The sequence below is a fragment of the Manduca sexta genome, chromosome 3 (assembly GCF_014839805.1).
Source record: "Manduca sexta isolate Smith_Timp_Sample1 chromosome 3, JHU_Msex_v1.0, whole genome shotgun sequence".
Classification (NCBI taxonomy): Eukaryota; Metazoa; Arthropoda; class Insecta; order Lepidoptera; family Sphingidae; genus Manduca; species Manduca sexta.
Window position 1 is genome coordinate 2,893,532 of NC_051117.1, and position 27,221 is coordinate 2,920,752.

At 34.6% G+C, this 27,221-nt stretch overlaps 3 protein-coding genes across 4 annotated transcripts; 2 read left to right on the top strand and 1 right to left on the bottom strand.

Annotated features, from left to right (window-relative positions):
- Positions 1–66: 66 nt before the first annotated feature.
- LOC115441236 lies at positions 67–5,997 on the bottom strand. 2 transcript variants are annotated; one of them, XM_030165943.2, is made up of 6 exons: positions 5,831–5,997; positions 5,156–5,428; positions 2,044–2,343; positions 1,418–1,580; positions 972–1,209; positions 67–525 (listed from the first exon to the last, which is right to left on the bottom strand). In XM_030165943.2, the coding sequence occupies exons 2-6, from the start codon at positions 5,249–5,251 to the stop codon at positions 408–410; spliced, it is 915 nt and encodes a 304-aa protein (XP_030021803.1). In that variant the 5' UTR covers positions 5,252–5,428; positions 5,831–5,997; the 3' UTR covers positions 67–407. The 2 variants fall into 2 exon arrangements, with proteins under 2 accessions (XP_030021803.1, XP_030021805.1); XM_030165945.2 differs by having other exon boundaries at positions 1,427–1,580; positions 5,831–5,996.
- A 4,113-nt stretch (positions 5,998–10,110) lies between these two features.
- Positions 10,111–17,387, top strand: LOC115441238 (facilitated trehalose transporter Tret1). The gene is made up of 5 exons (XM_030165949.2): positions 10,111–10,310; positions 13,950–14,007; positions 14,354–14,486; positions 14,803–14,948; positions 15,103–17,387. Exons 2-5 carry the CDS (start codon positions 13,972–13,974, stop codon positions 16,231–16,233), a joined length of 1,446 nt encoding a protein of 481 aa, XP_030021809.1. The 5' UTR covers positions 10,111–10,310; positions 13,950–13,971; the 3' UTR covers positions 16,234–17,387.
- A 498-nt stretch (positions 17,388–17,885) lies between these two features.
- On the top strand, positions 17,886–25,583 carry LOC115441247 (facilitated trehalose transporter Tret1). The gene is made up of 4 exons (XM_030165968.2): positions 17,886–18,782; positions 22,133–22,268; positions 22,530–22,675; positions 23,042–25,583. The coding sequence occupies exons 1-4, from the start codon at positions 18,735–18,737 to the stop codon at positions 24,230–24,232; spliced, it is 1,521 nt and encodes a 506-aa protein (XP_030021828.1). The 5' UTR covers positions 17,886–18,734; the 3' UTR covers positions 24,233–25,583.
- The last annotated feature ends 1,638 nt before the right edge of the window (positions 25,584–27,221 follow it).

Here is a 27,221-nt window from a genome sequence, read left to right on the forward strand (position 1 = left end):
TGACAATATCATTATTAAGTAATTAACATACGAACGAAAAGTAAGTGTTTAAGAAAAAAACAATAATCGTTTTAATAATAATACATTTATTCAACTGGTAACAATTATTAAAATATGGCGTCAATGATAAATTAAATGGCACATACAATTAGTACGACAGAATTAAACAAGTAAATGCTAACTGGTACAAAAATACGAAAGCTTAAGTACATATAAAATATCTTAAAGTTAAATCTTACGTTATAATTTGGAATCAAAAGGGCGATGAGAAACAATCAGATTAAAACAAAGCTAATGGAACTGAATGAGTTAATTAGTCTGCTTTTGTTAAAATTCGTTTTCGAATTCCATGTCCTTACGAAGATCATTCTCGTGGTACGAATTGGATGGATAAGGTTCGTCTGTGTTTACTTGGACCGCGGTTTGACCAGTCTGGAGGCTGGAGGGGCAAACTTGGCAAACCCTTGTTGATCGAACACTGGGAGCAGATCGCGTACCCTGGCCGAGACAGTACCACCCGTAACCCTGCGATACAAGATTCTTATTGTTTACAGTATCTTAAAATTTTTAGCTATAGTATGCATTATAACAAGAGCAAAATAAATTATGTAAAAAGGTTTAGGATAGCGACCACCGTACACAAGGTGTTAAAACCCGTGATAATGGACCACGTCAGTGTGTCGGATTCCGGGATTAGCCTGTGTGTATCCAACTGGTTCCAACAGGCCGCATAATTGTGTCCACTGTCGAGGAGTAATCATCTCTCGTCAGTCGACAATCTATTAGACCCCACTCCACTTTCCATCAAATCATCAAAAAATCCAGACAAGATCTTACTGATAGTGCAATAGTCGGATATTATATTACCTACTAGGATTTATTGATATTTGCTGTTCTAGTACATTAAAATTATTTAAATTATCTTTCCTTATTTCTTTACTTTAAATTAAACTTTTGTTTAGAATGCTTACCTGCTTGGCTTAATAAGCTTAGCAGCCTGCGCAGGAGTGGCAAGCTCAGTCGGAAAGAACGTGGCACCGTAGAAATCAAGGCCGTTCTGGAGGAGAATGTTGGCCTCCTCGATGTTGGCAAGCGTGATGCGTATCACACTGGTCGCCTCCTTCGGGATCATGCTGCTAACCAGCTCTCCGTCGATCGTGGTCAAAGCACGAGAGGAAGTTTTCTCCAGAGGCTTGGGGGTCGATGTACCTGTAAACATCAATTATGAGTAATAAAGAATTCTTCTAATTCGTGTTTTAACAAGCAACAATTTGATTATAACTCAGTTTGGCTGAATGAGATAATAGTTGAGTCAAAATTTAACTAAAATACAACAGTTGATTAAACAAAATATGAGTATTTATAGTGCACCTAAACGGTAATATTTGTGCACTCTGATATAAGCTTAATAACAAACCAGTGTTACCCTCCTTCGGCGAGCCGGAGTAGTACAGACGGACGACCTCCACCACAGAGGTAAACTTGTAGAGGGCGTGGCGCACGTCTTCCTCCGGGACCTCATCGGGGATGTCGTACACGTACACAGTGAACGTCTTTTGAGGTCTGCAAGGAATTGCGATCTGGAAAAACAGAGTCACGAATCATTGGAATGTGTGAGAAAAGAATTTAAATAGGAGATTCCAGCCAATATTTTTAAACTCTATAATTTATTAAAATAAAAATAAATCTATAAATAGGTGTTAGCAGAATTTAGTACGCAATTTTACTAAACCTTGAACTATAGTTTTATTAAACCAATTATACGGAAATAAATGAACTAAAAAATTGCTACATATGTTTAAAATGTTTCAGTTAGTCAGATTATACTTAGTAACACATTAATTATCATGAACAAATTATATTAGAACAAGACTAAAAGAAAGAAGACACAAAAGAAGGGCGAAGAAAAACAATTAATAACGAAGCACCTAGAAGATGAGACAAAGATGAATCAACAGTACTAGGTTATCGCAGGACAAAGCACATGAAACAATGAAGAAAAAAAGCAGAAAGCGAAGGATCTTTATAAATAAAATCAATTACCTTCCTATAGAACCGCGAACCGGTAACCTTATGGAAACCCTTCTTGAAGACCATCTGGTAATCATCAACGCTGGAGAACTTAAAGAGGATGCCAGTGGCGGTCTTGGTGAGTGAAAAGCAGCCTTTGAACTCCATCTTCTCGCAGATGGCGGAGGCTTTCTCCATGCTGAGGCCGTGGGAGGGGGTGAGAAGGAACGCGCCCTTGGTGAGGAAATGCTCCGAGTCCGAAATGTCGGACTCGCTTTCTCCGCCCTTCATCAGAGTGTGGATCTGTTCCTTCCACATGTATGAGTCTGACATCTGTTTTAATATCAATACACATTATAGAATTTGAATAAAATAAGTGCTTGTGAAACTTTTTTACATAATCACATCGCATGATCCAATTCTTTCTTAGGTTAGTTCGGCTTCGTTTGGATACAGTCTTTTGATATATATATTATAGAAGGAGACAATCATTAACTGAAAGCTTTATTTTCACAATCACGATAATGCAAAATAAGCTGAGCGAGTCCCAAAATCCGATTAATAAATAAAATGCTTTATTTATCACGTAAGCGAACATAGTTGCACTTATTATAAGTCAAGGTATTAATTGCGAATGAATATTCGCTTCTGCGACATGAATTGTCCCACTTTTATAATCGGCCAGGTTATCATTTATTTCATGAATAATTTTATCTGACGACGGACTAAACAGACTTTAATTATATAAAAAATGACATCAAATATTATTTATTTTACAATGATTATAAAAATTAAACATGAGTACTCCGAATAAATCTCAGTGACAGTTCTGTCACGCTCGGTCAGAGATCGAGAGCGCAGGCGCACCGTGAAATGCCTCTTCACGGTAATTACGTTATTGTTCTTTTGTTACACGGAAGGACAATCGTTTTATTTTTTATAATTACGCCGCACCTATTTGCGTCTTGTTAAAAGTTCGTCGACTTCAAGAAGTCCTGTTTGATGACATCTAGCGGCGGATGTTGGAAGTACTATTGATTTTTTTAACTTGTTGACTTGAGGTATTAGGTAGGTGTAAGCTAACCACGGACCTCCTGTACTAGTGACCAATAGAGTTGGATCCATCCAATGCGGGTTGGTAGACTTAACACACTTTCGTCTTTCTTATAAATTACCCACAGGAAAACAGTCATAAATCATAATTCACCTTATAAAGTTAATACTATATGTTCAGTATAAATATATTTTTATTATATTATGATACCTCATTATTTGTTAAAACCTTTTACTTTGTAGTATTCTTTTCTTTTATTTATTTTCATAAATAATAAATTTAATAAAATTTAATAGCTAATTTTTCACTTCTCTAGAAACAGATCTCTAGTATAGACTATATCAAGTACTCAGTTAGGTAGATACATAAGATACCTTTTAAAGTTAAATTGTAAGTAAATCACAAACAAATAAAACCAATTTGGCTTCCGTATATGTCGCTTTAACACTCCAATTAATTACAAGTAAGTTGTCCGTGGGTGGACCATCACAATTGGTTCTGTTCCCACACCGCTTCCCAATATGGTACAAATTGGCGCCTCTCATTAATTGTTTAATTCGGTTTTTGATCGTTGTCCGTGGGTTGTAATTGCGGCAATTTTGAGAGACATTCATTGGCCTTTTTAATTTGGAGCATGTAGTAAAACCATAGGCTATTTATTTTCAATTAGTTACTTTTTATTTATAAAAAAATCAAGATGAACGATTTTTGGAAATCTTTTACCGAAACTCATAATTTTGTTAGCCTTTCTTGTAAAAGCCGTGCGTTTGACTTTATATTTTTTTTTTCTAACTGCTTATTGATCTAATATAATTTTGGAAACTGCTGAACAGAATTTGTCGTAACTTTCATTTGCAAAAAGATTGCATTACATAGTAGATAGTATTTAGAGACAGAAAGTGACGGTAAACTCATTACCATAAAGTTTTGGCTTTGTTTATATTTAATATGCTCTCTATAATACATATACTATATACTACATAAACAATTTTATTTATTGTGTTTCACTAATGTTGCTGTTAATTAACTTTACAATTCATTAAACAATTGGACACAAGAAATGACCTTAACTCGTACGAGATGCCAGAATTGACGCTCCTAAATCTTAAAACTCGCTTCGGGATAGAAATCTTTCCAATTCCTGAAACTCTGAAATAAGGAACTAAATGTGTGCGCTCAAAATATGACCTACGTCATTCACTTATTGCGCCTTTATGAAATATTTTTTTTAATAATTAGCAAAAAAAAATATTTCTTAAAATTACGACTTTTCATTCACTGAATCACGAGTATCACAAATCAATATTTTACCTGGCAAAAGTAATAAAACTTTTTCTTATAAATTCACTATTAATATCGTAAAATATTTTATTTTAATTAGTATATCTTTTATACTTTTTTATTCGCAACGATATAAGAGAAGTTAATGTAACCACGGATTGCAGAGCTTTCGTCTCGTCACGTGACAGGGGCGAACTTAACGCATATTGATATTGAGGAAAAGCTATAATACCAATTACCACCGGTTAGACAAAACGTCCATAAAATAATTCACTGTATCCTGTTGGAATACCGTCTTTGTATCAGTGGCAAAAGGTGAAATATTTTCAAAAGGTACGATATAAAAAATTATCTAAGTTCATAAATCGCAGCCAATTTATCAGAAATCAAAAAAGACAAACGTAAAAGAACTTAAAAAGGGAAGCCGGTAGGAATCGGTTTATATGAACGTTTCGCCACAGTTTTGTGTTATATATTTCAAAAGTAAGGAAAAAAATCATTTTTTTAATCGTTTGAAGTAGGGCTAAAATATTCTCAAAAGTTTCTTTGAAGTACATAATATACGAAACTTAGTATTACTAGAGTAACATAATATTAAGTCAGAAAATCTATAATCAATATTAGAAAGTCAAATACTAACACAGAAATTATAAAAAAATACTGAATTAAAATAAAATAAAAACCACATTGAATAAAATTGAATCTTAAAAAACAAATCAGAAATAAAAATTACTTATATTATCACTTCCAATAAAAAAGATCACTGATATTACAAAAATTTTAACAAACTTTATTTCCCAAATAACATACCTGTCTCTTGTCGTTTTTCTTCGGCGACGCTTCGGTCTTGTCCTCCTCTTGTCTAATAGTCTGTTCGGTATCAGAGACGCCTTCTACTAAGGACATATTGTGACTGACGCTGGCGGGTGGCTGCCGAGGGTTTTCGTTGGAGACTGCTGGCCAGCCGCGCGTGGCGGGCCGCTCCTTGCCTTCCGTGGTTTAAAATGACATCGAGTTGCTTTGGACTAAACTTTTTTGTTTGTAAAATTTGTTTGTTCGATTTTGGCTTTTAATTATGAGAAGCTGTAAGTTACCAATGTTGTACTCCGTTAGGAAGTAGACTTTTGTAAATTACTTACGGACTACAAGTACAATAGGAAAATAAATTGGAGGACCAGCTATTTCGGGCTCCTTTCACGGGGTAAACGAACTCGATGAATATAATATAAGCGACCAAATAAATACAAAAATCATGCTCCCAAATAAATTGTAATCAAAATAGTAAGTATTATATGCATTAACTATATTATACGTTAACTCTCAGATAACAATTAAAAAGGCTCTCAACATAAAATCCTAAAGTTATCTAAACTGTAACTTGCAATGATTGTCGTCTTAGATGTTAGGAAACAGAGTTGCTATATTTTATAATATTCAAGACATCAATTTAAGAGAAAGTGTAAATTTTAGCAATTATTTTTTTACTTGCATGCTGTTTTATCATTTCCCCCTTTAAATGATGAAGTTAGCGTGTTTTATAGTTATTGCGATGATTAGGTCCTGAGGTCACTTACAAATCCAATTTACGCATTTGAAAAAACATTGATTAATTGCGTAACGTGACAATCAATTGCTTACTATGGAACGTTTATCCAAAAACAATGTTCTGTAAAACTCAACAAACAATTTTAAAATTCAATATTATCTATGTTTTTTTAAAACTAAAAACATGATGACTCTATAGTTTTAGTTTTTACAATTTTTATGGCAGGAACTATGCCGTAAGATGTAGCTATCCATCTGTGCCAATATAGGTTAACTATAAAGTACTGTCCATATTGAAACGTTTAATTAAAAAATAATTAGTTTCAACAGTGACACGAAACGTAGTAAATGGATTCGATTTCCAAGTTGAGCCACATGAGTGGATTGACGTCAAACAGCCAGTCAAATTACTAATCCCGTCTGCGAAATGCTTGAAAAATTATGATGGTCCCGTCTTGACAATACGAGCGTGTGGGACTTACACCCATCAAATAAGTAAAGCATAAACCTACAAAGTCGAAAACCCTCGCACCAATACCATAGGAACTTCGAATCGCCGCATTTAGAGTTTTTATGTTTATTATCCATTTTTTTTCTTGCATGCTCAAAGCTCCCCGGCTCCATATGTCCAGGTCACCTTGCATAAACTAACAAGGCCTTGGTAACTTCACAATACTTCTGATAGAGCGCCTCTGGGCGACGTGAGTAAACTTTAGCATAATGATTTCTTATGTTTACGCGAATGTTAGACATTGAAATTAAACTACTTTTCGGATTTTATCGCGGCTTTTATATTTTAGTTTTCTCCCGACGTTTCAAAGACTTTGCAGCCTTCATGGTCACCCTCAGTCCCCCCCGTGCCCATAAAGGCTGGAAAGTCTTCGAAACGTCGGGAGAAAACCAAAATATAAAAAACCATGATAGAATCTGAAAAGTAGTTTAATTTCAATATCAAACTTTAGCCTTAAATAAATACCCTTATTGTAAACATCGCCTAATCAATTCTGCGACAAGAATGCATAATTTGATGAAATGCCCGTAAGTGGTCAATGAGTCGTGACGGCATTGCTCCTAGGCTCTGTTACATTAACTAAAAGATTTATGTTTTAAATTGTTGTAATTTAAATCTAAAACTCAGGATCTAAATGTTACATTAGTTAGATTTTATTGATCAATATATAATGCTGTTTGTGGTCGGATATATTAAAAATAAATTATAATTAATAAAAAATGCTTTATTCATCACGTAGGCGAACATAGTTGCACTTATGATAAGTCAAGGTACATGAGAATATTTAATTATTACTTAATTAAAGTACCTTATATGAACAAAGACATTATATTTTATATCCGCCCGGATAGCGACCACCATACACGAGGTGTTAAAACCGGCCATAGTGGCCCGTGTAAGTGCGTCGCGTTCCGAGATCAGCTTGTGTATACCCGGTTCCAACAGGCCGGCATAATTGTTTCGACTATCCCACTCCACTTACCATCAGACCAGTTTTACGAGCCAGTATAAAAAAAGCCATCCTCGATAAATGGGCTATAAAAACTTTAAAATATTTTTTCTATTCGAACCAGTTTTTCGTGAGATTAGCGCGATCAGACAAACTATTCAGCTTAATATAATAGTATAGATTATGTTAGGGTGAACACAATGTTCAAATAAAGATATTATATTAGGTAATTGTCAGTTTTCGACTTTTTCATTTAATTATTATAATATTTATTATTAAATAAAATATATAATAAACTTCGTAGTTAACTTATATTTAATAAATAGAATTTACTTAGAACACTTAAACACGCAGGAATTTATTTATTTTTCTCTCTTATATCGACTATTACAGGATAACCTAATGCAGTAGTGTAAAAACAGTTGCTATTTGTAAACTATTATTTTCAAGAGGATGTGGTTTTAGTTAGTAACGTGTAAGGTTTTGAAAAAAAAAATACAGATGTTAATAAATTATTATATTCAGTTTATAAACCCTAACACTCTGATCGTTATTCATATAGATTTGTTAATTGAGCTATCAACCTTGGCAGCACAGCAGCATAAAGGAATAACGATCAGAGTGATGGCAGTTACAAGAGGACATTTTTAAAAAAATATAAAAAACGAAAAAAGATTGGCGAGAGGGATTCCGCCGTCTGAACTGGAGAAGGAATGGTCGTTATGTTGAAATAGTTTAAGTATCGAGTTTTGTCTCTAAGCCAGATTGGTAATTTATGTTAAAATATATAAGTTCAATAGAATTAAATACTTGTTAATAGTGCTGGTGTGGTTTCATTATTTGGAACGGTTGGATTGCTTACTACAAACGCAATGTTCAAATGTCCCTCTATGATATTGTTTCCTATTTCATTACACAGACGGCTTGAATGTTAGTTAAGGCGATACCTCAAGGTCCATTTTCATACATTTTGTTTCGGCTTTAATCTGGGTAACTAAACAAGTATTGGCAAGTAAAATTTAATATGACGAAATTTTAAAGGCCGAAATATCCATGATTATTAATTATTTTTACATTTTTCTTTCAACTGCGAGAACTAATCACTAACTAGACGTGAATTTAAATTCTTTACTTGCCAATACTTGTTTAGTTACCCAGATTAAAGCCGAAACAAAATGTATGAAAATGGACCTTGAGGTATCGCCTTAAGCAAATAGAAATCTTTTATAAAGCGGCCGGCGGACAGGCCATAGTTTTAAACACTTTGGCGACTGGCGTAAATTATAGTGATTGCTTCGGTGGCGCAGTTGTATTGGGTGTGGTCACCGCGCTAAGGTCCCGTGTTTGAATCCTAGGTCGGGCAAGTATTATTGGGTTATCCTTAATAGTCGGAGTCTGGAATTCGTGCCCGATACAGCGATATCGCCTCCCTATCACATCGTCGGACAAAAAACGCATGATGAGAAGTGGGTGCCCTGGTTGCACTTTTGCTTACCCCCTGGAAGATAAAGGAGTGATCTGTGTTTTGTTTTATTTAATGCAATATTACGTTACATAAGTACGATTATCGATATTATTATATTATCGATATTCATCGCAACTGTTATAAATCACGTTTAGCTTTTTTTAAAATGAACACATTAACTGATCGCCGTAAAATCAATGACATAATATTCCTTTATAAATTTTTAAATAACATGAGCAACAACAGTGACATACTTAATAAAATCAGCCTAAATGTTCCACGTAAATTACCTAGACAACCTATTACAAGAACATTTTATATACCACGCGTCCGTACTAATATTGGATTTAATTCGCCCATTGTAAGAATGTGCAGTGAGTATAATGCTCTCAACACTAAATATCCAGATCTGGACATATTCAGTTCATCACTATCCAAGTTCAGAAGGGAAGCGCTGATACATTTGCTTGATAAAGTAGATTAGAGTTTATAATTTAATGTTAATCTTTTTTTTTTAATCTTGAATATTGTTTTTTTTTTATTTTTACTTTTTGAGAAATTTTTATTGTAATTCATAGTTACTATAATTTAATTTTTATTGTTACTATTTTCAAATTTTGTTTTTGTTTTGTACCCACTCATTTTAATCCCCAAACGAGGCTCTGTTATGTTTGTTATAGTATTTTCTGGTTTTATTTTATTTTGTAATTTTAATTTGTAATTCTATCTAGATGTTATTTGTGTGAGAATGCTGTGCATACCTTTAATATTCATATGTATCAGAATTTTTATTATTATTTGTGATTTATAGATGCATGTGTCACTGGTGTGTTATTCAATAAATAAATTATAATGACTTTTCTCAAATCGCCAGATATATTTAGCAGTACATCTGACTGATAAACTTTGAGGTCTCGGTTGAATGTCCAGACCGGTCTAACAATTTGTTTCTCCAAGAATAAGACACGGGTGTCATGAGTGTTTGAATTTATGAGGTCTGGACAGTAGCCTTGTCTTTATCACACTCGAAGATGCTTAATAAACTTGACGAAGTTTTGGTGTACATGTTGCATCTTTGTCTACCCCATCAAAGGGACGAAAGTTATCTTTGTGAAGGAAAATATAAACCTATTTCTGTTTAACGCCATCGTTCGATATAATAAATAAATTAAATACTATGCGCCTTATAATGACGGTTCACTTTAATTTCAAAAGATGGCGCTCTACGCGTTTTATTTATTTACATGGAATTACGCATATTCTACACAGTGTATGTATTTAAAACAAACATTGCATTGATATTGAACTCTGTCATGGTCGATAGACTTTGATTTGCGGATATTGTGTAATATAGCGAACAGCGCTTTCGCGAGGAAATGGGGTCATAATCACCAAAATTATCTAATCATTCATCAAACCGCTTCAAGGACTTTTGGCGGCACGCGTACGTTTTATCATGTTTGAAGCGATTACTCTTATGACAACCAACTTTTTGGGTAAGTACTTACTATCTATCTCATGTCCGACATTATTAAATCATCTTAATATCTGTTGTGCGCTCTAAATAAGTTTAAAAGAAATATAAAAATAGGTGTGTAGGTCTATCAAACTTTGCTCTGTTAGCTCACATCCAGATTACTCCAGAGATATTTCGGTCGTAAGTTTGCCTGTTTTCAAGGACTTTTAGAAGGTATTTTAGAGTATACCGATGTTATGGTTTGTTACAATTACTTAAATACACCTATAAACTTTGCACATGTTTTCTTTTTGAAGAGGTGTTTGCAGTATTTTATAACTTTAATGTTATTAATAAATTGACAAATTGCGGAAAGAGATTGACCGTCTATGCATCGACAATAATAACAATTTCTGTAGTGTTGTAAACCTTATTAAAAGGCAGTGATCCATTACCTAGAATCAGATAATGATTTCTTTCTCTGTTTTATCCGTATTTATATTTAACTAGCTTTTGCTCACGGCTTCGCCCGCGTGACGGAGTTTTCCGGGATTAAAGTCTCACCATATATTTTTCCGGAATAGTAGCCTATAACCTTCCCAGGGTCAAAGTATCTACATACCAAATTTCGTTTTGTTATACCACGTTTTACGTCACGTCCCGTTCCTGTGGGAACGGGATAAAAAGTATCCTATAAATCGGTTCATCCGTTCTTGAGTTATAAATAGTGTAACTAACACAACTTTCTTTTATATATATAGATTATAATTATTGTATGTATACTTTGTCATCAGGAACAGAAAGGTATCCCTTTCAAGGGTTTATGCAGGCTTATGTTATCGTGTTAAGTTAAACACCCTCCGATAATCAACTGGTTTATAATAGTGTTACATGAGGTAGATTTTTACGTCAAAACTATTACTTTACTATTAATAATTTGGATCAATCAGCAATATTCAACTATTATCATAACTCTCATTAGCTATTAACCCTTAGATGATAACCAAATGAAAATGTTACTAGAAAATAACAGTTAACCTTTGTCCGACTAATGGATCCATGTTTAACAAACATGGACCAGCAACAGTCATCATACCCTAGTTTTATCAAAGGCATGAACATAGAAGCGAAAGCAAATATCTGAAAGCTTTAGAATATAGTTTAAGGTAATACTTTATGAGTGGGACATCTCTTCCCTTTCAAGATAGTGTCAAAACGCAACGATGACTCAACTGTGTCGTGTTATGTTTATTAATTGAAAGATAGTGACGTAAAACAATAATCATGTGTATTAATTATCTCAACGTCATAAAACATAAATATTTAATCTAGTTAGATCATTCCATACGAGAGACCTATCACCAGTAGTTACTAATGGTGATCTAAGTACTTCAATTAATTAAAAGTAACACGTCACAGTTGAGTCATCGCTAAGTTGGTGTGAGAAGGCACCACAGGAATGTCTATATCTGCCAACCAAGCAGCAGTGTGTATGTACTGTTGTATTCCAATTTGATGCCCAATGTAATTACTGGGCATTATGAGATTTACCATCTTATGTCTCAGGCTGAAGAGCTGAGTGGAGTGCCACGCAGTACTTTGTAATTCAAACTTCTGGTGTTGGTAAAGTGTATGGGCAATCATGTCTCTTACCATCAGGCGAGCGACATGTTTTTCTCATCATACAAATAAATTAAAATATCAAATAAATAAATTAGTTGTGATTTTATTACAACATAAAGCCGAAGACGCAAAACTTAAGTGAAAATTTTTGTAAAGTCGTGTTGATATCATTAGCGAATTATTCATGTTTTAATATCATCATTCAGTTGTCACATATGTGGCCTTGTATATATCTCTGACTTGATATCTAGTGATTAACATACAACTTGATATAATTCAAGTATTACCACTTAGGTGCACTTCACTAAAAGTATACAGGGCTAAACAAATCTTGATAGTAAATTTGAAATAATAAATAATATTATTTTATTCCCCTTTTTCGTTTACCAGAACATTTCCTATTCAAATGTGGCATCGTAGTAATACTTACTTACTTAAAAAATATGGAATGTTGTTAGGCTATTTATAGGATCGGCTGTCTGACGTCGATCCTCAGGAGGAGCTCTATTCAACATGCGGCCTCAGGATATTTTTGCAGCCCACTGAGCTGTTGCAAGTGGCCCTAGCGACTTCAAAAATGTGACTAAAACTAACAAGAAACTTTTCTTAAGATCAAAACCTTATTCTTCTTCTTCTCAGTCGTACATTCCAGACGGAGTGGACGTGGTTATAGATCGTCTGAAAAATTTATGGCGACTTTTGCGAGACTTCTCCATCACTCTCTATTCAAGGCACTGCGTGTACATTCAGTAAGGGAACACTTTGAAAACGATTTAATGACGACGTAAACCATTTACCTGTAAGTAATAATAAAAATAATATGAATTTACTTTTGGTAAAATAAAATTACATTAGCTTTTAGACCCTTAAATAAATCAATGGATTTACGTTGTAGCCTAAGGCATCATATTATCTAAAATGTGTTTGTGGCCCGTCTAAAATAAGTTTCTGTACAGCAGAAAAAGCCACCCAAAATAATAGTTCAACTAGAAAATCAAAATCCTAAACCGACTGAACCTAGAAATTATTTAACAATAACAGTAATGTTACTTATTATTTCAGTACCTATATGGTAATAGCCTAGTTTATTGATCCGGTGACAAGTTTTTGGCAATGCAAACTGAAAGCAGTTACGCAACTTTCTTATGGATCGAACCCCAAATAGCAACATCCACGGTCTCTATTTTACTTATCTTCCTTAATTTCAAATCAAGGTTGAAAAATTAGCGTATCTAATTAATTATCCTTAGCTCTTACATATTAGAAAATAAGGTCCGCCCGCCCGGTCTTTATGTCTAAACGCTATAAACTCGAAAACTACCTAACGAGTTTCAGTGAAATTTGGTACAAAGATGGTTTGTGGCATCGGGAAGAATATACACAACTTTTCATCCTGGAAAAACTCTTTCACGTGGGCGAAGTCGCGAGCAAAAAATAATAAAATTATAAAATCTCCTTCAATTATCTTGAATTGTCTTACATGCAACTGTTTTTGGTTAGGTGATTGATAAAGATTTGATTTTTATTAATTTGATCTGACCTATACTATTATTTGTTTATTTACATCTCATGTTGTTGAAACTGAGTACCTACTGCCCTTCTATAATATCTGCGGAAATGTCAAATGACGTCACACGGGCGAATGAGTTGGCATCACACTAATAGCCGAGTGTTCATTGGCTGTGGTCATTGGCACCGACAGGGCAAATTCCAGCGGACTCCACACACTTCTACGGGAGAAATTATAATAATTACTATAAAAATACAAAATAAATATACATATTAGAAACACAATCTTCATATCTGTGTGTTATATTTTATTCAGTCGACGAACTTCTTCCCAATCTGACAGTCGGCTCAAAATACTTACATCGCTAAAATATAAACAGCAAAGTACCAAGAACTGTGTGTTCTTTTTTTGCTAAGTTGTCAAATTGACCGAAGGTATTACGCGCATGTATATAGGAACTTAGTGTTGCGGAAAATAGTAGTGTGTTAAAATCATTATGCAATGCACATAATTTAATAATGAACACTTTTCTTGTGATATTATAGCGTACATTTGTGCAACAAATTCATGGCAAACGAAAAAGTGACACCCTTCGCAAAACAAGTAAGTACTGTTTAATTTTTTTGACTGCATGTGATAACCTCAACGTGGTTGTTGTACTAACTGCTTGGGCCTAGATATTTTACAATGTTTAGGATTTGTCCAGCATGGAGGCCAATATCCTTTATGTCATTTAGTTCTGTTATAAGTATACAGATGGCTCTGTAAAATATTAAAAAAAAAACAATAACACATGTACAAAGAAGATTAAACGAATTAATACATATCTAATATATTACTTATCTTTTTATAATCATTCGGATATTTCGCCAATTAATCGCAATAAAACTACCTGCTTAAACTGTTTAACAACGCCACCTATTGATAATTTGTATATCTTTAATTTCAGTGTTTCGTCACACTAGCTGTTGGCATCAACCTCATCGGCCATGGAGCTGTGATGGGGTTTGCAGCGGTCTTGCTTCCACAGATCCATGAGGATTCCGGCTTTGTGGTGACAAAAACTGCTGATTCATGGATAGGTAAACAATAATTTTTGAGGAAATTAAGATTCGTTAGTATTTTTTGTATTTAATGGATAGCGATTATCATTTGCGTGATAAAGAAAACTGCCATTGTAGTTCGTACCAAAATAATTCTGGCAACCAGCATAATTCTGGCGACCTTCAAGGGACAAGGGACATTAGTTGTGAAGGGTCATGACGCATCGCAACTAAACGTTACTTCTCATTTCCCTCTCCAATAAAATAGGTAATAGAAGGGACAGGTCAAGCCTAAGGCTCACCCCTGATCAATTTGTTAACCTTAATTATGATAGAAAACAATATTTTTTTGCAGCGTCAGTGATAGGCCTCACGCTGCTGATCGGCAACTTCTTCGCAGCGCCTGTGATGGGACCTTTGGGCCGGAAGGTGGCCCACTACACTATCAGCGTTTCCGCCATCGTGGGTTGGCTAGTCACTATCCTCGCCACCAGTGTTGAGGTAAATAAGACATATAAATTCTGGTTCCTAACCTTATTCATGTCATTTATTTTGATGCTACTAAGAACATTTTTTACACTTCATAATATGTATATACAATTCAAAGTAGAGAACTTAATTGTTTGATTTATACCACATTTTTATATCATTCCAGGCTCTGATTGTTGGAAGAATAATCCAAGGTCTTTCCTTTGGCATGATGCTGCCTCTTCGATCAATCCTCATCGGCGAATACACCAGCCCCAAGTACCGTGGCGCCTTCTTAACCACCGTCTCTCTAACTCAAGGCTTCGGTATTTTCTTCGTACATCTACTAGGATCTCTCGTCAGCTGGCAAAAGACCGCTCTCATCTGCGTGTTCCTACCTTTCACAAGTCTTGTCATGACCATCTTCTGCCCAGAATCTCCAAGCTGGCTAGCAGCTAAAGGGAGATACGATGAATGTAGAACAGTCTTCCACTGGTTGAGGGGAACCAGCGAAGATCAAGAATTAGAAGCTATGATCAAAGCGCGCCAAGATTTTCAAGAGGACAAAGTAAACAGAAAGAATACCACCTTGATTGAAACAGTGAAGAAAAAAGAGTTCTACAAACCGATTATTTTAATGGTGCACACGTACGCTATGGGACAAGTATCTGGTGCCACGTCCATGGCGGCGTATTCCACGACAATAATTAAGTTAATCATGAGTCCAAATGTAAATGCAGAAGCATGGATGATAGGTCTGGACGCTCAGCGTTTAGTGGGTAACACCTTAGCGATCTATGTTATCAATAGATTTAGAAGACGAACAATGATGTTCCTCACTGGAGGCATTTCTTTTCTCAGCCATTTAGCTATAATTACTTATGTATGTTTAAGGAATTCTGGTGTGCTTACTTATGATGAAATGTGGGTACCAGGGTTACTGGTTTGTACTCAGTTCTTTGCCATAGCAATTGGAATGGGACCTTTACCCAGCGTTATAGCAGGTGAGGTATTTCCGCTAGAATATAGGAGTATTGCTGGCACCATTAGTATCGTAGCTATCGCTGGAACTCTGTTCGTGGTGCTGAAAACATTCCAGGGGTTAGTGGACGCCCTCGGCATTGAAGGGACGTATGGAGTATATGCGGCTATAATCGGATATTCTCTGGTGGTAATGTGGTACTTGATGCCGGAGACAAAAGACAGAACCTTGCAGGAGATCGAAGATGAGTTCAAGGGGAAATCTGATGCGAAAGGAGATGTTGAGGAGAAGAAGTCTTTGAAAGTAGAATTAACTGATATAAAAGAGTGTGCATAAGGTTGTATAGCCTGACCAGGAATATAAAGGACCCGGTTTAGAGGAGCCAATTTTGCTTTATCTTTATAAAGTTAATGTTATCAGTACAAGAAATCAATTTCAACTTTCATATTTTACCACAACATAGTGAGGCTTTCTTTGTGTCCTGGTCAAGCATTAGTAAGAAATATAGGCTATAAAAGAAGCTACGGAAGATAGCTAGAAAAATGCTGTAAGATCAAGCGAGCTGTAGGTACGTGGGTAATTTGTTAAAGTTAATCAGAGAGGGTGTAACTGTGAATATATAGTTACTTACCCTCTTAAACTAAATATACGCTGTACCTTTATTGCACTCAAAGTGATGGTTCGCTCGTTTGCTTAACATACAAACTCTACTAACATAGGAAGAGGTGCAACTAGTGTAGCCTATTTTCGCCGTGCGTACTTACTCTGTCCTATGATATGATAGGGTCCGAGCTTTCACCATATGCGGCACAAATTCAAGACTTCGGGCTGATACCGAGGAGAAAACCCAATATACTTAGCCGGGGACTAAACCCGAGACCTCAGCTATGCATTACAGTAATACAACTACGTCACTGAGGCAGTGGTAGGAAATCCTTGAAATATAATCAACATACTCACAATATTCATAGAATCGAATATTAGTTAGACAAATATGTACCTATAATAACTCCTGTTTACTTAAAATTGTGTACTTAACATTATGGGATCAAAAAGGCTTATGATGATTAGAAGATTTGTCGTATTTTCGAGCATATATCTTGTGATAATGATCTTTTTATCTTAAAATCATCTTCACGTGATGAATGCGACATATTATATGAGTCAGCAAAGATTTGCTTTGACGTAAATCGAAGTAACATAAATCAAAAATAACAATAAATGTTCAATTGTGATAGAAAATGTTCCAATTTAATATGATTAATATGGTGTTATATTCAAATATTTAGAGATGTCATTCATTATGAAAATGAAGAAGAATTATTTAAAAATGCAATTACCAACGTCCATAAGATATAATACTCTTTATAATATATTAATTTATAATAACAAAATACCTCTATTGTAGTTGGAGGTAGTATTTATGTATTCCAAATAGTTCAATTATTGTTAATAAGTGTGTACTTATAAGTAGAATAAATATTTTAAAAGAATTCTACGTCTTCTTTATTACTTTTTAATTTCGTTAATAATTATTTTTTCTTACCTGTTTTAATGTAAGCTCATCCTATAAATAGCCAAATATGTACAAGATCACCTCTCTGAAACATTTAACTATACATTCAAGTGTTTATAATTGAAAATCTTAAGTATTTTGATCTGGAGATCAAGAAACATAACGCTGTCATATTCTTTATTCATGAAATCGATTAGCAACAAGAAACCAACATGACTTTTTTACAATCAGACATACTTTGAATATTAAAAAGGATAAACAATATAATATTATCATTTATTAAAAGACAAAGACTTGATTGTAATACTTTTTTAATTATCATCAATTTTTAGTCTAGGCTTTAAAATCGACTACAACTAGTCTAGACTTCTTTACGTCATCACGGGCCGCATGCGTGGACCAGTGACGCGCACGGTATCGACATTGTATCACTAGATAGCGGAACAAATATATTTATTTACTGCTCAAAATGTACCAGTAAGAAATCTGTGATAACGTTTCTAAGAGGCAGACCGGTTCAAGATCCGTGTCCACTAAATTATTTACGGTTGTAAAAAAACGCTGTGTACGGCGTGTAATTCTGATGAATCGGCGCGGAAATCTATACAATTGCAATTAATAGTGAAAAAATATTAAAGTAAATATAAACATCGTCTTATTTTGACTCACGTAAGAAAACAGGACATTAAAATAATTTTATTTAATACGACAAGATTAAAACCTCATTTATTTGCAGCCTAAAGTCGATCATCAATTTGAATTAATCCCGGTTTAAGATATACACATGACGAACGGATTTTTATTAAATTTCTAGTATTACACATATTGTAAAGTAAATGTTAAATTTAAATAATAACTTAATTACCCTACAAATAGAAGAAATATAAAAGGTATTTCAGAAAAAAACAACATCCAGCGTGCGCGGTAAATCAATACTATAAATAAGATTATAGGCTCAAGCCGGCCCAAGCCAGATGCAAAAGTACAAACTATTATGCAAACATTACATAAATTATTGTTGATCAGATATGAGTTAATAATAAACGCAGCGTTTGATAAATCAATGGAAGCGACCCCTTAGATAAAGGTATTATTTATTATAATCCATTGAGTCCAGTTAAAAACAAAAAAGGCTTTGTAGTATAATTGGATTTTCTCCATAATAAAGACAAAATGTGTTGTTGAATTATACACGACAAAGAGCTGTGTTCTCGAATCAGTAGTTCGTTGTGAAGTTTGATGTGATATTATGTGTTAATAAGATAATAAATATTATAGAGTTTCAGCAAATGGTCTCGTTTTAGTGATTTATTGAATAAAGATGAATAAAGAAAAAGTTAAAAGCAGAATATCACCGTTTTGGAAACAAGTGAGTTGTATTTTTTTTTAATAATTTCAAAGTTTTTACGTACTTTAATCAGCTTTATTGAACCACATTTTTAATTTCTATTTGTGATGATTTTCATGAGTCGAATTTATTTATTTCATTTTTTAACTAAGTCATATTTAATTATTTTTTTATTTCTTATCGAACGTTATTTTAATTTTGTTTTATACCCTTCGCAACTACAAAATCCGTGTCATTATGACATGAGCTAAAATTATTTGATAATATCGGTCCAATTCTACAAAGATTGCACATAATTAAAATATGGATGTTTGGCCAATTTTCAGTGTTATTGATTAGTATTACATTTAATTTGTGTTTTTATGAGTAAGATACAATAATAAAAACGCATACACAAAAACAGCCTTTGTCTCTAAAGTAGCAAATTACTTCAACAAGTATTTAATTGTATTTTTGTGAGTCGAAAACTCATACAATTTCTTTGGCCTCTCGAAAAACGCACTCAGGATTTTATCCATTTTATAACCATAAGAATAATCAAACTATCCAAATTAAAAATCACAGAATCCTAAAAGCGTAGTTCGATTGATTATATTTAATCAATAATCATCATGTATCTAGTAGTCCAGCAGTAATTACAAACGCTAGTATACTTACAATTATTTTATAAATAAAATAAAATCCGTAATGTGTAAACGCGGTAAAATCGGTTACTCCGATCATATTGTTTATATTGGGTATAAAGAAGTCTTTTTCAGCGTCACTCATGTAGAATTAAAAAAAAATAAATTGTGAGGTATCATGTATATATTTTTTCTAATTTGCTCCGTGAAAATCTGTCTCCATTGAACTGGAGAATGTCATCCGAATAAAATTAAAAACATTTCTGAGAACAATTTAATTCATAATAATAGGTATATTGGCAGTAGTAGCGGGGCGACTCTAAGTCTATTCATAATGGTCGTAGGAAACAATATTTATAGTTTGTTGAATATAAACCAATGGTTATAAGGCTACTAGGCTGTTAAAGTGAATATTTATTCGAAAATTTGAGAATGGGTTAGAAATATGAAAATAAAGTATACTGAATCCAAATAAAAGCAAAACGACATTGCTTAAAGTTTCCATTCGACCTTATAAATGCACTTTAAGTTAACAGTATAAGTGTTGACTTATAAAGAATAAATCAATGAACCTTATTCTATAAACTCCATCGAAAGCCAATTATCGGGAGTGGTTTTGCTTGTCATAGACTGAAACATAAGGCGTTATTGTTGGCTTTATTTCACAATATTTATCGATCTCGATGCACTAACAGAAGATTATGAGGGCTGGACAATTTGATCGGGAAATTAATTTTTACGATAGGATGGATAATTTTTGGACTGTCTTTTTGCTCAAGCTCCGAAGTAGCAGCGAACCAGAATTTGCTTAATAATTGCACAAATACATTTTACAGCATGCGGAAAAAAATTGTCGACGCCAGATTGGAGTGAAAAATTCTCAGATGCTTATTTAGTGGTAGCGGTAGGTCCGTATTTGAAAAGTCGTCTGTATAAATGCAACTAGGTAGGTCCATTTGCTTAGTTCTGTGCAGCGATACAACTATAAAATGAAATATGAAATCAGAAATGTTAGGACAGCTGACTAAAGCGTTTTCTCGTTAGTTTTCTTTATATTTCGTAAATATCGCACCCTTAGAACTAAGGTGACCTAACATAAAAAAGACGATTTGTGGTAAACGAATAAAAACGATTTAAAAACAATATAGAAGGCAGTGAATTAGGCGGTCGTCGAAAGTAAGAATCTCTGTTTCTATTCTATAGTTTTGTCTTTTTCTCGTCATAGGGTTATTGAGCATGCTTTGGAAGGTTTTTAACAAAATCAGGAAATATATTTTAAATTTTGGGTTATGTTGCTTAGTTCTATTACAAATTATTTGTCTAGTACAAGGCTTATCATTGTTTTTATATTGTATTGGAGTAGAAAGCGATCGAGAATACTTATCCCAAGGTGAGACCAACAGTCGACTGCCGTGTGACCTAAATATTTAATCTCTATAAGTTCTATAAGCCTTTTGTTTTGTTTAGCCTTTTATTGTTTTATGCAGATATAAAAGGTCGATTAATTAATATCAGAATTATTTAATCGTCCTTTTTAAAAGACGATCCCGATAGTTTTGTGTGATCCATCACGAAAATGAGTCTATCAGATCAAATGTGTTTTGACATGCTTATTATGAGTTATTTAATGAAATGAAGCCTACATAATCTTCGAAACGTCGGGAAAAAATAAAATAGTTTTATTTCAATATTTAACATTCGCGTAAACATAAGAAATCAATGAGTTATTTCGATTGGTTTATTTTCGGAATCAGTTCAAGATTGAGGTTTTTAAACGTTTATTAAAACAGTCGATAATAGCCAATACTGACTATTGCACAATTAACATAGACGTCTTTCCATGAGAGTTTAGTCCATACACCATCCACACTTTGACCTTAATGCAGGGTGATCGACGTGACTCTTACGGCGACGGCGTTTAAACTTAAAGAACTCTGGGGTATGGTAGTACTTATTATGTAGTTTTTTTTTCGTAGCTACATTGATATTCTACAATAAATACAATAACTTCAAGAAAATCAAGTATGTCGTGTGGATTGAGATCAAAATGCGCAATCTCATCGCCGTCCACCCCGCTTGCCAAGATATTGTTTTAACAAATATGCCAATATAGTTCTTGGCATCGGACATTTATCCATTTAAATATTTCTCACATTCGCAATACATTATTTTCTTTCTAAGGCAGTTTGATAAAATTAATATTTGATAGTATTATCATGACGGGGGGTCGAGTAATCTAGTAGCTGAGATGGTAAGATTAGTTCCAATCTTGTTGTATACGCATAAGATGATAAGGACGTTGTATCTTGTTACTAACGCTATAATCCTAGGCTTCAATTATAAGTTAATCGGATTTAAAACCAGGCTGTCTGCGAATTCTGAGAATTTACGAACTCTCTTTGTTTTTTATTGTTATTCACAGTTAAAAATAAAACAAATAATAAACAGGTCAGTAAGGTAATGATACTATGGCTAAACGTAATCATCTCTCGTCAGTCGCATTTAGCTGGATCCCTACTCTAATTACCACCAGGTGCAGTAGTCACATTGCTGTGCCGATATAGAATATTCAAAAGCAACGGCCAAAGAGAGAATTCATAACACAATATGACAATATTGTGTTCTGAATTCTCTCGTTGGATTGTAAACTCGGCATTAAAATACAAAACATTACCCCCAATATCCTTCTATGACTTTGATAACATGCTTGTTCCTAGGTGGTGAACATGACTTCCATTTTTTTTGCAGTGCTTCGTGACAGCAGCAGTGGGAAGCAATATCATAGGCCATGGCTGCAGCATCGGCTACCCGGCTGTGCTGTTGCCCCAACTTTTCAGACCTGATGCACTGATACCCCTTACCACGGCCTCCGCGTCCTGGTTAGGTAAGTACCTTGATCACACAACGAATAGAATATATTTTAAACCCATAACCAGCTTTAGAATAAATTTTTGGTAATGTGTTTTCAACTGGACTTAGCTTCTGGAATTAATTTAAGACTAGATTACTTCCTCCCATCAAACAGCCGATTTTCTTTAAGTAAACTAATATGTAGGTATATTTAGCCATCGTCCCTAAACAACACTGAGAGATGGTTTTAAGTAATATCCATATTGGACCTCTTTACATTATTCTGTTTTTCTAGCGGCGGTTTTGGGCATCACGCAGCTGATCGGCAGTTTCATCACGCCTCCCATCATGGCACGCTTCGGGCGCAAGATAGCACATATCGCAGTCACCATACCCGTGCTCGTAGGATGGTTCATCACGGTTATGGCCACTGACTTCGAGGTAAGAAGCTGAGAAAGATCCATCCACACTAATTAAATGCGAAAGTAACTCTGTATTTGACGCTCTAACGGGTTAACTGATTTCGATGAAATTTTGTATGGTATTTAGTAGACCCTGGGAAGGACGTAGCTTACTTTTATTCCGGGAAAATATAAAGCAGCACCTTTATTCTGGAAATGTTTTACATGTGGATGGAGCCCCGACGATAAGCTACTTATTTAAAAAATGGCACAGCAAAGCAAACCTTTGGTACCCAGAAAATTATTGCAAACAATATATTATTTAAATCTTACGTAATTGTAACGTATACAGCGAAAAAAAAACTATCTTAGAATAAAAAGATTTAACCTAAATTTTCTTTTCCAGGCCTTGTTCGCTGGTAGAGTGCTCCAAGGTTTGTCGATCGGTATGCTAGCACCACTGCGGTCTGTCCTCGTGGGAGAATATTCTAGTCCAAAATATCGAGGCGCCTTCCTCACAACTGTGTCTCTCACACAATCCTTCGGTATTTTCTTCGTCCACCTCGTCGGATCTCTGTTAGTCTGGCAGCAAACTGCTCTGGTTTGTGTATTCTTCTCCTTCGCTAGTCTGGTCATGACCATCTACTCCCCTGAATCTCCAAGTTGGCTAGCCTCTAAAGGAAGGTACGAAGAATGTAGAGAAGTCTTCCGATGGTTAAGAGGCGACACAGAAGAAGAAGAATTAGAAGAGATGATCAAAGCTCGAATTCTTTTTGAAAACGCACAATTAAGTCAGAAAGTAGGCAAGAAGACTAACAAGTTTAACGACATGATCTCTACTGTGAAAAAGAAAGAGTTCCACAAGCCCATCATTCTTATGATGCACGCGTATTTAATGGTACAATTCGCCGGCGGTACCACCATGGCGGCTTACTCCACAAAGATCATAGGTTTGGTGTTAGGGCCAGAAACAAACGCTAACTTCTGGATGATCGTTCTAGACACACAAAGACTGATTTCAAATTCCATAGCCGTTTTTGTAATAAATAAATTGAAACGGCGAACCATGATGTTCGTGACTGGAGGTCTCTGCGTTCTAAGTCAGCTGGCAATCGCTGCATACACTTACATGAAGACTCAAGGGTCCCTTACATACGACGCGCTCTGGATTCCAGCGCTGCTCATCAACCTTCAATTCTTCACAGTGGCCACAGGAATGCTGCCACTACCCAACGTCATAGGAGGCGAAGTCTTTCCCTTAGAGTACAAAAGTATTGGAAGCAGCATCAGTCTCGCAACAATGTCGGTATCCTTCTTCCTAGTGCTAAAAACCTTCCCATTTTTAATAGAAACTACAGGCATCTACGGGGCCTACACGGTATACGCTAGTCTCCTAAGTTATTGTCTGTTCATAATCTGGCTTTTGTTGCCAGAAACCAAAGGAAAGACATTACAGCAAATCGAGGATGAGTTCAGAGGCAGACCATTGAACAAGGAAGAGGTGCAGGAGCGAATGTCTCTGCAGTCGTGTCCAGTGCTGAACTACAAACGGGAGCTGTCGATGCGTCGAGTCAGCAGTTCGGTTATACTACATTAGGACTCGCTGGAGCATGAAATGCTGCCGCAACGATGATCGTACAAGGACATCTTATCTATGACGTCACTTTCACGACATCGAAGTGTGCTGCACTCATGCTCCTTGTGAAAGTCAAGCAACAAAAAGAACTATGTGTATACGATTTGCGACCTTAATATTTGGTGATAGATGTGATATTGGGGCCACGGTTTTTGTTCTGCCACGTGTGGAGGATTGTGACTTTGATTGATACTAATGTTGTGAAAGACTGATAAGGAGTTAACGAAAATTGACAGGATGTTAACAGTTTTAACGCCACATTTATGGGTCGTGACAATAAATCCAAATCAGTAGTTAGTTAAGTTTTACACCACAGTTGAAGTTGTACAGACTTTGCATGGACAAATTAAATCATGTGAGAAGTCTGCACCTTATGTCTAGAAAAGAAGAGCACAGCGCAGTTGCATACAGTGGTTTCTGTGTCTATTCTACATAATGATAACCGGATAGGTTCATGGGGAATCGCGTTTACCATAAGACGTGGTAACGTAACAAGGTCATCATGCAATTGTTTAAAAACATGCCGGGTAGTAACTATGTTTATCTTAAGGAATTACTAAGTATTTCACAAATACTTGTTTTTTAGACTTGAAATGATAAAATGCTCCGTTATAATCATATCATTGCGAAATTAAGGTAATAAAATATAAGCAATTTATTGTTTTTTATCGCAGTGCCATATAATTTGACATACCCGACTCCCCATCAAAGTGGTGCATGATTTTGAACGGCAATAAACAGATAATGATCCGGATCTTATTGTGGTGCTACAACTGGATAATGTGTGGGAACTTCTATTAACAATACCGTAATACTATGATGCAGTTATTGTACTTACGTATAATAATAATTATTAAGCTGATTGAGTCTTTGTATGGACCTTTGAGTGGTACCAAAAGCTTGGGTATTTCTAAAAAACTGCTGTGTTCCCGTTTGTACGTCAATGTAGCCAGTGTTTTGGTCGAAATTAAATCACTAGGCAATTATAGAAATATCCAATATCTTAGGATGAGGGACGCAATAACAATTTGAGCGTCAAACATTCCGTTGTATAAAAAATACTTCTCAATGTAACAGAGAAAATATTATGTGTCAAATGATATTGTAATATAAAACCCCATTCAGATGATAGGCATGCTGTTTTAACAGCGAATATAGATAAACGCGCTCGTAACGCGCTGTCAACAAGGGCCTGTCATTTGGACATGGTTTTGGAAGTTATTCAAAAATTCAATAGCACTTTTTGGTTGTTCAGTTATTAAGCTAATTGATTTTTAGCCGACTTCAAAAAAAAGGAGGAGGTTATCAATTCGACGTGAATTTTTTTTTTTGTGTTTAATATTGCACAAAACTGAACTTAGTTTGAACACTAATTAATAATTAATGTTAAAAATGACGAGTTAGATCTTGGTCCTCCATCACTCTATATTTAACCTAAGGGTGCCAAAAATGTGCTATTGAACTCTTATGGATATTAAAAAATATTATACCTACGATAGATATTACTGTATGTGCCATCAAAAGTATTTTTGTAAATATTTAAGATCTCTATATAAATGTTAAATGTCAGTGTCATGTTGAGAATAAAACTAGAAAATATTTTTGTCTTATTTTTATTGTTTGGTGTTTCGTCAACGCCTTAAATAACTATAGATGGGTGGTGTTTTACTCGGTTTATTTCATATTTAAGACGTGATTACTACTTCTGAGTTAATGCTAACCGCACATAAGTATGAACCGACCAAGAACAATTCGCACTCTAATCTATACTTCCAAATAAATGGTAATAAAATGCGTGCTACCTATATGAGCTATTTAATAAGATGGTTGTAAAATATTTTTTCTTGAAACTTGCGAAACAGGCCCTTAGTGTTACATATTAAAAAAAACGAACAATACTAAAATATTATGGGCCCAACCGTTCAAAAGATTTTCTAATGAACTCTATAGACTAGGAATTAAGGTAATCTTTTGTAGCTTAGACGTTCTGTATTATAAGGTACGTTTGTAAGAGCTAATCTCTGTAACTACTGAATCAAATACGAAAAAAATTCACGAGTAGGAAGCTGTATTACTCTTGAGTGTTATATGCTTTTATCCCGGGAAAAGGTTAAGCCCGGAAAATCTCTTATGTGGGCTGAGTTACGGGCAAAAGCTAGCTCCAGAAATAATAACATTTACTCAGTCAATATCAATTATTTTTTAAGTATTTATTACTTACCTGTACAACTTTGTGAGCTCATTTAAAAGCAAATTAACTAACGTGGGAAAACATTATTTATGATAGAATCATCCAAATCTAGTTACCATAATAACACAAACATTCAAAACTTATCAGCTATCAGTAACTATTAGATATTCTTTTTATCAGTTGTTTGAAGTACTTTTATTCATTTCTCTAATGCATTACATACGAATAATATTTACCTGACAGGTAATCATGGATATCATTGAATTTGGGTATTATCTGTTTTTGACGCGGTGCAAATTCAGATAAGCGTTTATGTTTGCGTAATAAAAAATAAGAAATATATCGGATCTGTCCCTTGCAAGCTTAGTATGCTTACATTCGGGGTATTGTCGATGTATTTTTTAAAATGCCAGATTTATATTCTCTTGTAGAGATTGTAATTTTGCATACCATCTTTTGGTTAATATAGTTACTCTGAAGAATCTCATATTTGGTCATCGTTATTTACCCATATTTGCTAAATAAATATATCTTTATCTTTACATTTCCCGTACGTATAGGCCCCTCAGTTTGTGCCGTCCCGCATTTTACAGGACCAAACAATATTTTCTGCATCAATCAGAAAGCTGGCCTTAGTTGCGTGCCTTTACTGTAAAAGATGCCGTCCTCTAGGACGTGGCTTCCACAGCCTATTAACAAATCTGACTGTTTTTCCCTAAGACTTTTAGATGAGTTATAGTATTAACTTACCGTTTTAGC

What these genes read in the sequence shown, in the direction of transcription:
- LOC115441236 (XM_030165943.2), bottom strand. Translation starts at nt 5,251, where the DNA reads ATGTCCTTAGTAGAAGGCGTCTCTGATACCGAACAGACTATTAGACAA. An exon ending in GTTCGCGGTTCTATAGGAAG is followed by an intron (nt 1,581 to 2,043) that starts GTAATTGATTTT and finishes CTGTTTTTCCAG; the next exon opens with ATCGCAATTCCTTGCAGACC. An exon ending in GCCGAAGGAGGGTAACACTG is followed by an intron (nt 1,210 to 1,417) that starts GTTTGTTATTAA and finishes TGATGTTTACAG; the next exon opens with GTACATCGACCCCCAAGCCT.
- LOC115441238 (XM_030165949.2), top strand. Translation starts at nt 13,972, where the DNA reads ATGGCAAACGAAAAAGTGACACCCTTCGCAAAACAA. An exon ending in TGACACCCTTCGCAAAACAA is followed by an intron (nt 14,008 to 14,353) that starts GTAAGTACTGTT and finishes CTTTAATTTCAG; the next exon opens with TGTTTCGTCACACTAGCTGT. An exon ending in AACTGCTGATTCATGGATAG is followed by an intron (nt 14,487 to 14,802) that starts GTAAACAATAAT and finishes ATTTTTTTGCAG; the next exon opens with CGTCAGTGATAGGCCTCACG.
- LOC115441247 (XM_030165968.2), top strand. Translation starts at nt 18,735, where the DNA reads ATGAATAAAGAAAAAGTTAAAAGCAGAATATCACCGTTTTGGAAACAA. An exon ending in TATCACCGTTTTGGAAACAA is followed by an intron (nt 18,783 to 22,132) that starts GTGAGTTGTATT and finishes TTTTTTTTGCAG; the next exon opens with TGCTTCGTGACAGCAGCAGT. An exon ending in GGCCTCCGCGTCCTGGTTAG is followed by an intron (nt 22,269 to 22,529) that starts GTAAGTACCTTG and finishes CTGTTTTTCTAG; the next exon opens with CGGCGGTTTTGGGCATCACG.